General features: G+C 39.1%; 1 protein-coding gene across 1 annotated transcript; it reads left to right on the top strand.

Moving 5' to 3' along the window:
- The first annotated feature begins 12,613 nt into the window (after window positions 1–12,613).
- On the top strand, window positions 12,614–14,203 carry LOC131632562 (uncharacterized). The gene has a single exon (XM_058903301.1). It carries the CDS (start codon window positions 12,614–12,616, stop codon window positions 14,201–14,203), a length of 1,590 nt encoding a protein of 529 aa, XP_058759284.1.
- Window positions 14,204–14,687: the final 484 nt, after the last annotated feature.

Below are 14,687 nucleotides of genomic sequence, written 5' to 3'. Positions count from 1 at the left end.
GCTTGGAAAAGAATTCAACAGACTTATTAAAAGAGTTGATCAGAAGTCCAGACCCAATGTCAAGAACACTTCCTATGACATCAGTCAGACATATGACTCAAGCAAAAGGTTCAAAGCTGAGGAGAAGCCCTATCTAGGGAAAGGGGTTCAGTGTCATGGATGTGAAGGATTCGGACACATTAGAGCTGAATGTCCTACCTACCACAAGGAGCAAAAGAAAGGAATGACTGTAACTTGGTCTGACGAAGACTCAGATTCAGAAAAAGAAACTGCAAAACATGTCACAGTTTCAACAAGAATCTATGAATCTGATGATGATTCCAGTGATGATGAGCTAACCTTTGATGAACTAGATGCCTCGTACAAGAAGTTGTGTAGGGAGAATGCTGAAGTCTGCAAACAAGTGGAGAAGCAAGAGATAATCATAAGAGAGCTAGAAACTGATAATAACAAACATCTTGCAACCATAGACTCCCTTAGTAGTGAAGTAAGCATGTTGAACCACAAACTTGATCAAATGACCAAGTCACTCAAAATGCTGAACAATGGATCTGATACTCTAGAAGAAATTCTGGAATATGGATAAAGAACAGAAGACATGTCTAGAGTGGGATTTGTGGCTAAAGAGGAATTAATCTCTGGACCCAGGAGAACAGAATCCAAGACTTGTGTGACTAACCAGATGTCAATCCAAATGTCACAACATCAAGGAAACATAAGAAGGAGGCACTCAAAGAAAAGGTTCCAGAAATGGAGGTGTCATCACTGTGGAAGATTTGGTCACATAAAACCGTTCTGCTTCAGAATAGTTGGATATCCAAACCACACTCATCGAGCCAAACCTGAGTTTAACACCTACAGCAGAAAGCAACGATGGGCAGATAAGAATGTTTCTCTGGTAGCACACACTTCTCTAAGGAGGCCAGTAAAAGAAGATTGGTACCTTGATAGTGGTTGTTCAAATCATATGACCGGGAGGAGGAGCTCTCTAGTAGATCTCAAACTAGAAGGAAACAACTATGTAACCCTGGGTGATGGAGAAATAAGAGAAGTCAAAGGTGTTGGGAAGACATAAGGGGTGGGTATCCCCAATCTAAACAATGTTCTACTTGTACAAGGACTGGCTACAAACCTTATAAGCATCAGTCAGTTGTGTGATGAAGGATTTAATGTCAGGTTCACCAAAGAAGAGTGCACCATCACTAATGAAGCAAATGAGGAAGTCATGAAGGGATTTAGATCTAAGGATAATTGCTATCTATGGAAGCCTGATACACCTGTCCACCCCTCTGACTACTCCATGATCAAAGAAGAATTAAAAGTTTACCGTCACGAATCTGATGAATCTGATGAAGAATCCTATGTTGGAGACCTCACCATAAGTGAATTGTCTACTGGTTTTTCTGAGACCTGTGTAATGAATGAGAAACTGTGTGCAAAACTAAGGAGTGTAGAAGTATCAATAGATTTCTGCTAGAAGAAAGAGTAAGCCTTGTGATGGACATTACAGATCGGGAAAGAAAACTTGAAAAGTTAAATGTGAGTAAAATGATCCTAAAAGACTATCTGAAAGCAATGTCACAGAGAATGTTGCAACAACATCTAAAGACATTGTGACAGAAAAGTGCATGTGGGGTATCTGCTACCAAAACATATTATAGCAATTAATCCACGTGAGGGAATACTATTTGGGCTTTGTAGAAATCCATGATTTGAAATTTCCCTCACTCAGTGTGCATATAAAGCTCCCTCGATCCCCTAGTATTCTAAAAACGGCAAACTTTCCTAGTAGTTCTTCTAGCTACTCTCTAGGGTTGAACTACTTCAATTGTTCTCACAGGCGTGAAACAAGTTCTGGTTCTCTAAGTTTCAGAATGTCTCAGCAATCGAATGATGAATCTCCCGTTTCGGACTCGGCAACACCAGAAGAGTCCTCTAAGCCTAATAGGATTCTTAAGGTTGTCCCTTTAAGGATGATTAGCAGTGACGAAGTAAAGGCCACAAAGCCTAAAACGACTCATGCAAAACGGCCCAAGGAGGTGAAGGATAGAAAAACACTTAGAAAGGGGGGGGGGGTTGAATAAGTGTAGTCTAAAAACTTGAACGATAAAAACAATATGCACAGTTATTTTTATCCTGGTTCGTTGTTAACTAAACTACTCCAGTCCACCCCCACGGAGTGATTTACCTCACCTGAGGATTTAATCCACTAATCGCAACAGATTACAATGGTTTTCCACTTAGTCCGCGACTAAGTCTTCTAGAGTATCCTGATCACAACCTGATCACTCCAGGAACAAATGCTTAGACACAAGCTAAGACTTTCTTAGAGTATCCTGACCACCACGTGATCACTCTAATTACAACTGCTTAGACACGAGCTAAGACTTCCTAGAGTATCCTGATCAACACATGATCACTCTAGTTACTTACAAATAAATGTAATCAATTCTAAGAGTATTACAAATGCTTCTGAAAAGCTATAATCACAACAGTGATATTTCTCTTAACGTTTAAGCTTAATCTCACTAATATATTGCAACAGCAATGTAGTGAGCTTTGATGAAGATGAAGTTTCTGAGCTTTGAATTTGAACAGCGTTTCAGCAAGTTAATTGTTAGCAAATCGTCAACCTTGCTTCTCATCAGAACTTCATATTTATAGGCGTTTGAGAAGATGACCGTTGAGCGCATTTAATGCTTTGCGTGTTCCGTACAGCTTTGCATTTAATGTTTCACGCTTTTGTCAACTACCTCGAGCCTTGTTCACGCTGTGTCTACTGACGTTGCCTTTAATAGCTTCCAACGTTCCTTTTGTCAGTCAGCGTAGCCTGCCACCTGTACTTTCTTCTGATCTGATGTTTGTGAATATAATATTTGAATATCATCAGAGTCAAACAGCTTGGTGCAAAGCATCTTCTTGTCTTCTGACCTTGAAGTGCTTCTGAGCGTGATACCATGAGAACTTCAGTGCTTCTGCTTCTGATCTCAGGTTCTTCTGATGCTTTCATAGACCCATGTTCTGATTCTGCCTTGACCATCTTCTGATGTCTTGCCAGACCATGTTCTGATGTTGCATGCTGAACCTTCTGAGACAAAGCTTCTGAGCGCTGATTTGTGCATACTCTTTATATATTTCCTGAAAGGGAAATTGCAATGTATTAGAGTACCACATTATCTCACACAAAATTCATATCCTTGTTATCATCAAAACTAAGAATATTGATCAGAACAAATCTTGTTCTAACAATCTCCCCCTTTTTGATGATGACAAAAACATATATAAATGATATGAATTTGCGATCAGAAAGAGAAGACGGCTAAAGACAAATTACACAGCTATAGCATACGCATGTGAATATGTCTCCCCCTGAGATTAACAATCTCCCCCTGAGATGAATAATCTCCCCCTGAAATAAATACTCGAAGAACTTTAATAATAAAAGACTTCCCTGATTATTTCGGTAGAGACGATCACATAAGCTTCTGTCTTCAGATAATTCATAGCTTCTGACTTCTGCTTCCATTGGACAGCTTCAAAACTTGAATTTCTTTAGATCCCTAGAACACTCACAGCTTCTGATTCCTGCTTCCGTTTAGGACAGCTTCAGAACTTGAATTTCTTTAATCTTCAGAACATTCACAGCTTCTGATTCCTGCTTCCATTTAGGACAGCTTCAGAACTTGAATTTCTTTGATCTTCAGAACATTCACAGCTTCTGATTCATGCTTCCATTTAGGACAGCTTCAGAACTTGAGTTTTCTGGATCTTTAGAACATTCACAGCTTCTGATTTCTGCTTCCCTCGGATAGCTTCAGAGCTTTGAATTTCTTCTTACATCACTTCATGCTAGATTGTATCAGAACATTGTTGAATGTACCAGAGCATCATCAGAGCATCTCTACATCCTGAAATGTTACAGAACAAAACTAAACGACAAAAGTCAGCATGAATGAGTTAGAACATAAAATGTGTATCAGAACACAAAATATGTATCAGAGCCATATAAGCCATATAGAATATATCAGATCCAATAGACAATGTATCAGAGCAAATAGACAATGATTTGGATCATATTCTATTATCAGAATTTCTGATCATTCTTCCTTCTTGCTTCTGATTCTGAAGCTTCCTATCACTCAGCTTGCTTCAAGAATCCAAGAGCTTGATTCATTTTGTTGCTTCTTATGTTGATCTTGAATCTTTGATTCCTGCAACAACACAACTTAAAAACATAGAACTTTGCAAGTTCTGTTAGTAAATGTGGAGCCTTTTTACTCGGTAACTGATAATATTAATCAGATCATTTATCATATATTTTCTCCCCCTTTTTGTCATAACATCAAAAAGCATAATAGATTCAGATGTAAAGCAAGAGACAAAGGAAAGAAAAACAAATAATCCTTGATAAAAAGCAGAAGTACAAGAGTTATGCAGAATAAGCTTTTCATTGATTTCAAGTAGGATTACAAAAGAGGAATGCAGGAAAACAGATGCAACAAGGAAAGAAAACTACAAAGACCAAAGGACTAAGACCCTAGCCTACGCAAAATACGCGCCAGAACATCATGAATCCCGTCAGTGCTTGTAGCTTGCCTTTCCATAAAAGAGCGAAACTCAGCATTGGCTGTTTCTTGCGCGTCCAAACGAGAAGCCAGCATAGCTTGATTCTGATGAAGAGCTTCCAAGGTCTCCATCAGAGCTGAGGTTTCACCAGAAGAAGAGGCACCAGAATTTCTGCCAAAAGGGACAGCAATCTCAGCAGGGCGATCTTCTGGAAGGTCTTCAGCTTGTGCATCTTCCATCTCCACATCTGAGTCTGACTTAGAAGTAGCCTCAGCATATTCTGGTTCAGGCAGCTCAGAAGTTCCAACTTCCAACGCTTGAAGAATAGCTGCTAGGTTTGTTGGAGGAGTAGGACCAGCAACTTCAGCAGGATAAACCACTACTGGAAAGACCATGTGAGGTGCTTTTTCAGAAGGGTTCATTCTGAACCAGCTAAACAGCCACTGAAAATCTCCAGTCAGCACAGGATACCATGGTCTCCACACCACGATGTCTCTGCAGGGATTTTCTTCTTCCAACTCATCTGCAGGTATCCTCTCTTCAAGAACTCTTCTGTTCCTGATGAGATGGTGATAGCTGCTTTCACCAACTTCCAACCGAAGACCACGAACACCCGGTGCTTCAGACATGATCCTTCTCTGAGTGTCTGTAGCCCTAACCAGAAAATCCTGACGAAAGGTATCCCAAAGGTTGCATGTAGCATACTCATCCAGATGATTAAGGTGAGCAGCACCCAGAATCTCCAACCAGCTATTTACATCAGAATGTAAAAGCTCCAGAAATGATTGAGTGGTAGGGGTTGGAGGGTTGACAGTGAACCTGGAGTCGGGAAAAACAACACTGTAGGGGTTAGGTGTTCTGGTGGGAAAAGGGTGTGAGAGAGATGAAGAAATATCTGAGGGATGGGTTGAAGGAGAGGAGATATCAGATGGTGAAGAAGGTGGTTCCGAAAGGATGAATGAGGAGGAAGAGGTGGTGGAGGTCTATGAAGAGGGAGGTGATTGAGGGGTACCGTCGAGAGGTTGATACACACGTCTAGAGTAGTTTCCAGACATCATAGCTTCAAACGGGTTCACTTTGAGAGGGTCATAGGTGATCCTTACTCTTTTTGGTTTGGTTTCTTGTTCATCAGTTGCCTTTCTCTTTTGTTTTCGATCATTTTCTTGATTTCCAGAGCTTGACGACGGATTCATGATGAAGTTGCAGATATTGAAAACTGCTAGGGTTTATGATATGAATGCGAAGAGAGAGAACGAAAAAGAAACTGAATGCAAAGTGAGAGAAATATAAGAGGGAAAAGAAACGTTTAAAGAGTATAAAAAGAAAACTGAAAAAGAGTAAATAATGGATAGCATTTAATGTTACGTGACGTGAGGAGAGATAATAATGACAAAAGACGAGATTTGCACAGTTACCTAAGTAGACGTCCCCTCAACTGCACGCACGCTTGTCCAGGAATAGTGAACACGTGTTTACCATCTGGATAGCCAGTTACAGCTGTTTTGCTTTTAAAGAGATTCTGAATCAACTTAGACAATGAAACGTTAGTAATAACTGAATCACAATTTCTAATTGATTTCAATCAGAACTTCTTATAAAAAAAATCCAGTTTCATTTCAGAAGATACTCATACATAAGATCTTCTCATCTTCTCATTCTGGGCATAAATACATACTGATATTCTTCAGAATGAACTTAAACCTATCTTCAGCAAGGGGTTTTGTAAAGATATCAGCCCATTGATGGTCTGTATCCACAAAGTTTAAAGATATAACACCCTTATAGTCCCTTATGAAATGATGTTTAATCTCAATATGTTTAGCTTTTGAATGTAAAATAGGATTCTTAGATAAACATATAGCAGAAGTATTATCACAGAAAATAGGAATGTTACTCTCATATATCTGATAATCTTCCAGCTGACTTCTCATCCAGAGCATTTGTGTGCTACAACCAGCAGCAGCAACATATTCTGCTTCTGTTGTTGAGAGGGCAATAGTAGCTTGCTTCTTGCCGTACCATGAGATCAGATGACTTCCAAGAAATTGACAACTTCCAGAAGTGCTCTTTCTTTCTATTCTATCTCCAGCATAGTCAGCATCACAGAATCCTACTAAGTTGTAGTCTTTAGATCTTCTGTAAACTAAACCAACATTAGTAGTACCTTTCAGATACCTTAGAATTCTCTTAACCGTTGTTAAATGAGATTCTCTTGGATCTGATTGGAATCGAGCACACAAACAAACACTAAAGAGAATGTCAGGTCTAGAAGAAGTTAGATATAGAAGAGATCCAATCATACCTCTGTACAACTTCTGATCTACCTTCTTACTTACCTCATCCTTACCCAGTACACATGTTGGATGCATAGGAGTTTTGGCTTCTTTGCTTTCAGAAAGATTAATCTTCTTCAGAAGTTCTTTCACATACTTCGTTTGATGAACATAGGTTCCATCGGAAGTTTGGTTGATTTGAATCCCAAGAAAATACTTGAGTTCTCCCATCATGCTCATTTCAAATTCAGCCTGCATAGACTCAGCAAACTCCTTTCCAAGTGTAGCATTAGATGTTCCAAAGATAATATCATCAACATATATTTGACAAATTAAAATATCCTTTTTAAATGTTTTACAAAAGAGAGTAGTGTCCACTTTTCCTCTAGTGAAACCATTTTCCAGAAGGAAAGAACTCAAACGTTCATACCAAGCTCTGGGAGCTTGTTTCAATCCGTATAATGATTTCTTTAATTTAAAAACATGATTTGGAGACATGGAGTCTTCAAAACCAGGAGGTTGGTGAACATAAACTTCTTCATCTATATAACCATTTAAGAAGGCACTCTTGACATCCATCTGATAAAGAGTGATGTTGTGTTGAGTGGCAAAAGAAATTAATAGACGAATAGATTCTAACCTGGCCACTGGTGCAAAGGTTTCTGTATAATCAATCCCTTCTTGCTGACTATAACCCTGAGCAACCAGTCTGGCTTTGTTTCTTACCACTTCACCTTTCTCACTTAGCTTGTTTCTGAAAACCCACTTAGTATCGATGATGTTAAATCCTTTTGGTCTAGGAACCAAGTCCCATACATCATTCCTTGTAAACTGATTTAGTTCTTCTTGCATGGCAATTATCCAGTCTGGATCTTCTAGAGCTTGATCAACAGAAGTTGGCTCGATCAAAGAAACAAGACCTGATTGACATTCTGCATTGTTCTTAAGGAATGCCCTTGTTCTGATGGGATCATCTTTCTTTCCAAGGATCACATCTTCTGAATGAGCTGATGCAAGTCTAGGTGATCTTCTGACTGTTGGTTCTTCAGAAATCCTAAGATTCTCTAAAGAAGCAGCAACTTGATCTTCTGATCCATTGCTTCTGAGACTGCCAGCTTCTGCAGCTTTGCTTCTTGGTTCTTCAACATCTGAGATATCAATATCAAAATCTGCAAAATTCTCAAACTGCTTTGGTTTTTCAAGACCAAGCTTATCATCAAACCTGATATTGATTGATTCTTCTACAATCAATGTTTCAGTGTTGTATACTCTGTAGCCTTTAGAGCGTTCAGAATATCCAAGAAGGAAACACTTTTGTGCTTTAGAATCAAACTTACCAAGATGATCTTTAGTATTCAGAATAAAACATACACATCCAAAAGGATGGAAATATGAAATGTTGGGCTTTCTGTTCTTCCACAATTCATAAGGAGTCTTATTTAGAATAGGTCTGATAGAGATTCTATTCTGAATATATCATGCACTGTTTATTGCTTCTGCCCAGAAATGCTTAGCCATATTGGTTTCATTGATCATGGTTCTGGCCATTTCTTGTAGAGTCCTATTCTTTCGCTCTACAACTCCATTTTGCTGTGGAGTTCTAGGACAAGAGAAATCATGGGCAATACCATTTTCTTTGAAGAACTCCTCAAAGAATTTGTTCTCAAATTCACCACCATGATCACTTCTGACCTTTATGATCTTGCACTCTTTCTCAGATTGAATCTGAGTGCAGAATTCAAAGAACACTGAATGAGACTCATCCTTGTGTTTCAAGAACTTTACCCATGTCCAGCGGCTATAATCATCAACGATGACTAATCCATATTTCTTCCCTCTGACAGATGCTGTTTTGACTGGGCCAAACAGATCAATGTGCAAGAGTTCTAACGGCCTTGAGGTAGAAACAACATTCTTAGACTTGAATGCAGGTCTGGAGAACTTGCCCTTCTGACATGCTTCACAAAGAGTATCTGATTTGTATTTCAGATTTGGGAGTCCTCTGACTAGATTTAGTTTGTTAATCTAAGAAATCTTTCTCAAACTAGCATGTCCTAATTTTCTGTGCCAGACCCATTGCTCTTCAGAAACAGACATAAGACAAGTCACCTTCTGCTTCTCAAGATCAGAAAGATCAATCCTATAAATGTTGTTCTTCCTCTTGCTTGTAAATAGGATTGAGTCACCCTTCTGACTTACAGCCTTGCAAGACTTTTGATTGAAGATTATATCATAACCATTGTCACTTAATTGACTTATGGACAACAAGTTATGCGTTAATCCTTCTACAAGAAGTACATTAGTTATGGAAGGAGAGTTACCAAGACTTATGGTTCCAGAGCCAATGATTTTGCCCTTCTGATCTCCTCCAAACTTGACTTCTCCACCTAGTTTAAGCACCAGGTCTTGGAATGTAGACCTTCTTCCCGTCATGTGTCGCGAGCACCCAGAGTCCAGGTACCATGACATTTTGCTTTTTGTCCTCTTTTCCGCCAAGGATATCTGCAATAGGAATAATCTTTTCCTTAGGTACCCACAATTTCTTGGGTCCTTTCTTGTTAGTTCTCCTCAAGTTCTGATTGAACTTGGGTTTAGCAAAATATTTAACAGGAGGAACAGTATGATACTTCTTATTCTGAGTTCCATGATATTTCTTAGGTTGTGTCACATGCTTCTTGGTGTGTGTTATGTGAAAACTTTGTGCATGTGATGTGTGCTTAATATCATGGGAGTGGCCAAATTTAAATTGGTTATATAGAGGCTTGTATGATATTTTCATATCATCCACAGATTCAAGCTTGTATGGGATTTCACCCTCATAACCAATGCCAACTCTCTTGTTCCCAGACACAGCATATATCATAGAAGCTAGCTGACTTCTGCCAATACTTCTAGATAAGAACTTCCTGAAACTTAAATCATATTCTTTCAGAATATGATTCAGACTGGGAGTGGATTTTTCTGAATCAGAAGGAGATCCAACATTATTGGATAATTTTAAAACTTTTTCTTTTAATTCAGAATTTTCCAACTCAAGCTTCTTAGTTTCAAATTCAAATTGCTTTTTCAGCTTTTTGTATTTGATACTAAGATGAGCTTTTAATTCAAGAAGCTCTGTTAGACTGGAAACTAACTCTTCTCTAGATAGTTTAGAAAATACCTCTTCAGAATCTGATTCTGATGTAGATTCTGATCCATCATCTTCTGTCGCCATCAGCGCAAAGTTTGCCTGCTCTCCTTCAGAGTCTGATCCTGATTCTGATTCAGAATCATCCCATGTTTCCATAAGACTTTTCTTCTTATGAAACTTCTTCTTGGGATTCTCCTTCTGAAGTTTCGGACACTCATTCTTGTAATGTCCAGGCTCATTGCACTCATAGCAGACAGCCTTCTTCTTGTCAGATCTTCTGTCACCAGAAGATTCTCCTCGTTCAAATTTCTTTGAACTTCTGAAGCCTCTGAACTTCCTTTGCTTGCTCTTCCAGAGTTGGTTTACCCTTCTGGAGATCATGGACAGTTCATCTTCTTCTTCAGATTCTGATTCTTCAGGATCTTCTTCTCTAGCCTGAAAAGCGTTAGTGCATTTTTTAATATTGGATTTTAATGCAATAGACTTACCTTTCTTCTGAGGTTCATTAGCGTCAAGTTCAATCTCATGACTCCTCAGGGCACTGATCAGCTCTTCCAAAGAAACTTCATTCAGATTCTTGGCAATCTTGAATGCAGTCACCATTGGGCCCCATCTTCTGGGCAAACTTCTGATGATCTTCTTTACATGATCAGCCTTGGTGTAGCCTTTGTCGAGAACTCTCAATCCAGCAGTCAGAGTTTGAAATCTTGAAAACATCTTTTCAATGTCTTCATCATCCTCCATCTTGAAGGCTTCATACTTTTGGATTAGTGCGAGAGCTTTGGTCTCCTTGACTTGAGCATTTCCTTCATGAGTCATCTTCAAGGACTCATATATGTCATGGGCCGTTTCCCTGTTAGATATCTTCTCATACTCAGCATGAGAGATAGCATTCAGCAAAACAGTCCTGCATTTGTGATGATTCTTGAAATCTTTCTTTTGATCATCAGTCATTTCGCTTCTCGTGAGCCTTACACCAGTAGCTTTAACAGGATGTTTGTAACCATCCAACAGAAGATCCCATATATCAGCATCTAGACCAAGAAAGTAACTTTCCAGTTTATCTTTCCAGTATTCAAAGTTTTCACCATCAAATACTGGTGGTCTAGTATAACCATTGTTACCATTGAATTGCTCAGCAGAGCCAGATGTAGATGCAGCTGGATTTGTTGGGATTTCACCAGCCATCTTTTACTGAAGCGTTTTTCTCTTCCTGAATCTTTTCTAAACACGGTTAAGTGCTTGCACCTTAGAACCGGCGCTCTGATGCCAATTGAAGGATAGAAAAACACTTAGAAAGGGGGGGTTTGAATAAGTGTAGTCTAAAAACTTGAACGATAAAAAAAATATGCACAGTTATTTTTATCCTGGTTCGTTGTTAACTAAACTACTCCAGTCCACCCCCACGGAGTGATTTACCTCACCTGAGGATTTAATCCACTAATCGCAACAGATTACAATGGTTTTCCACTTAGTCCGCGACTAAGTCTTCTAGAGTATCCTGATCACAACCTGATCACTCCAGGAACAAATGCTTAGACACAAGCTAAGACTTTCTTAGAGTATCCTGACCACCACGTGATCACTCTAATTACAACTGCTTAGACACAAGCTAAGACTTCCTAGAGTATCCTGATCAACACTTGATCACTCTAGTTACTTACAAATAAATGTAATCAATTCTGAGAGTATTACAAATGCTTCTGAAAAGCTATAATCACAACAGTGATATTTCTCTTAACGTTTAAGCTTAATCTCACTAATATATTACAACAGCAATGTAGTGAGCTTTGATGAAGATGAAGTTTCTGAGCTTTGAATTTGAACAGCGTTTCAGCAAGTTAATTGTTAGCAAATCGTCAACCTTGCTTTTCATCAGAACTTCATATTTATATGCGTTTGAGAAGATGACCGTTGAGCGCATTTAATGCTTTGCGTGTTCCGTACAGCTTTGCATTTAATGTTTCACGCTTTTGTCAACTACCTCGAGCCTTGTTCACGCTGTGTCTACTGACGTTGCCTTTAATAGCTTCCAACGTTCCTTTTGTCAGTCAGCGTAGCCTGCCACCTGTACTTTCTTCTGATCTGATGTTTGTGAATATAATATTTGAATATCATCAGAGTCAAACAGCTTGGTGCAAAGCATCTACTTGTCTTCTGACCTTGAAGTGCTTCTGAGCGTGATACCATGAGAACTTCAGTGCTTCTGCTTCTGATCTCAAGTTCTTCTGATGCTTTCATAGACCCATGTTCTGATTCTGCCTTGACCATCTTCTGATGTCTTGCCAGACCATGTTCTGATGTTGCATGCTGAACCTTCTGAGACAAAGCTTCTGAGCGCTGATTTGTGCATACTCTTTATATATTTCCTGAAAGGGAAATTGCAATGTATTAGAGTACCACATTATCTCACACAAAATTCATATCCTTGTTATCATCAAAACTAAGAATATTGATCAGAACAAATCTTGTTCTAACAGGAGGGTATTCACAACAAGGGTACCAAATCCTCTGCATCTGCTACCATGGAGGAACTTACTAAAGAAGGATCCAAATATGTCGATAGCGAATTACCAGGATTGTTACTCGTATTCTGAAGGAGAATCGTCAAGTGCCTGGAATATCTATTCCTCTTCAAACCATAATGGTTGATCCCCTCAATAACACCAGTAAGGCTGAGGCTGTTCACACCGTTGATAGTGACCTAGAAATCAACAAGGATGAACAAGGGTTTGCTAAGAATACCAATGTTACCGAGGATGTTAATGACATCGACAATAATGAGCACCCTAAGGCAAACACTGAAACTGATAATAATGTGGTAGACTTAGATGAGTACTCTGACGACGAATTACTTACCTCCTTGAATCCTAGTGTAGCCAACAGGATAATGACAAGAAGAAAAGGCAAAGTTGTTGTCCAAGGTTCACCTAAAAGGAGCACTCAAGTGAACAACCTTGCCAAAGACACTGTCAGGAAGAAGAGTACTTCTGCAAGTCCTGTCAAGAGCAAAGCTGTAACCAAGAGTAAAAGGGTTGGCCCATCAAAATCTTGGAGCAAGGTCATTCCAAAGAAAAGAAAGGAGCGGGAAATTGTTGAACCTGAATCTGATGTTGAAGTGAATGTCCCTGACATTCCATCGAGGAAGAAGCCTACAACCAATAAGCTTGCTGCTAGTATTCCTGAAGTTCCCATTGATAATGTGTCCTTCCAATATGCCTCTAGTGCCAGCAGATGGAAGTATGTTCTCCAAAAGAGTTTGGCTGTTGAAAGGGAATTGGCTCCAAATGCTCTTGAAAACAAGGAGGTCTTAGAGCTGATTCAAGAAGCTGGACTACTAAAAACTGTGTGCAATCTTCCCAAATTTTATGAGAAGATGGTTAAAGAATTTGTGGTAAACCTATATGTAGATTGTGGCAACAGCAGGACTGTAGACTACAGAAAAGTATTTGTAAGAGGTAAGTGTGTATCGTTCTCTCCTTCTGTGATTAATAAATTCTTGGGAAAAACAGATGAAGCTCAAGCCGAGCTGGAAGTAACAGACAACCAAGTTTGTCAAGTGATCACAACCAAACAGGTAAAAAGCTGGCCCATGAAAGAGAAGTTAACTGCAAGTAAGCTGAGCATCAAGTATGCAATGCTTCCCAAGATAGGGGCAGCTAATTGGGTTCCAACAAATCACAAGTCCACTATCTCAACTGTGCTTGGTAGATTTATGTATGATGTAGGAATAAAGGCAAAATTTGATTATGAAGCATATATTTTTGACCAAACCATGAAGCATGCTGGAAGCTTCAGTATTAAGGGTCCAATTGCCTTTCCATCCCTCTTGTGTGGTTTCATTCTAGATCAATACTCAAACATTCTCAATGAACATGATATAGTGTGCAAAAGAGAGAGTCCCTTGGCCTTCCATTACAAACTATTTCAGGGAAAGCATGTTCCAGACATTGTCATGATATCAGCTGAAACGTCCAAATCTGGAGCATCAGTCAGCAAAGCAAAAGTCATAGCAATGCTAAAAGAGATTTGCAAAGAACTGGAATCAAGAAAAATATCTCTTGAAAAAATGATACGTACTCTGGAAATGGATGAGAATGAGGAATTTGCAGACACTGAAGAGATGGAAGATAAAGATGAACAAGAATTGGAAGAAGAAAGTGCTAGTCCGGCTGATGACTCTGAGAAAGAAAGTTCTTCAGACACCTCAAGTGGGTCTGAATCTGGGCAGTAATTGCAGCTGGAGTCCTGTTTGTTTTTTTTGTTTGATTTGTCCCTTTTCATTTAGTTCCGTCTTATTTATTTGATTTCGGTCAGTTTAAATATTTTGATTGGACCTTCTTAAACTTGGAGGAGGAGAAGTTTTTTTTTAGGCTTTGGCAACATTTATGGCCAAACAGGGGGAGAAGTAATATATGTCACCCCAGAACAACAAGAATGGTGGTTGTGTGTGATCAACAATTCTAATTTGCTTATTTTTGTGTTGATCTGTTTGTGCTTGTGCTACTCTTGTGGCTGTCTGTCTGTTTTTGTCTAAGCACTGTGTGCATACTGGTGATGTATGTTGTATGTTTTGTATTAGCTTGTTTTATTGTGTTTTGGTTATCTTGTGTCCGCTGCAAGTTTTTCTCTGGTATGGTGTGACAGGTTGTTTTAGCCAAAATTTTGCCAAAGGGGGAGATTGAAGGTGCTTTCATGTTGGCTGCATTATTGGTAAA

Source organism: Vicia villosa, unplaced genomic scaffold, assembly GCF_029867415.1.
Source record: "Vicia villosa cultivar HV-30 ecotype Madison, WI unplaced genomic scaffold, Vvil1.0 ctg.000960F_1_1_3, whole genome shotgun sequence".
Classification (NCBI taxonomy): domain Eukaryota; kingdom Viridiplantae; phylum Streptophyta; class Magnoliopsida; order Fabales; family Fabaceae; genus Vicia; species Vicia villosa.
The sequence above is the reverse complement of the archived record's forward strand: the minus strand, read 5'-3'. Positions and strand labels throughout refer to the sequence as shown.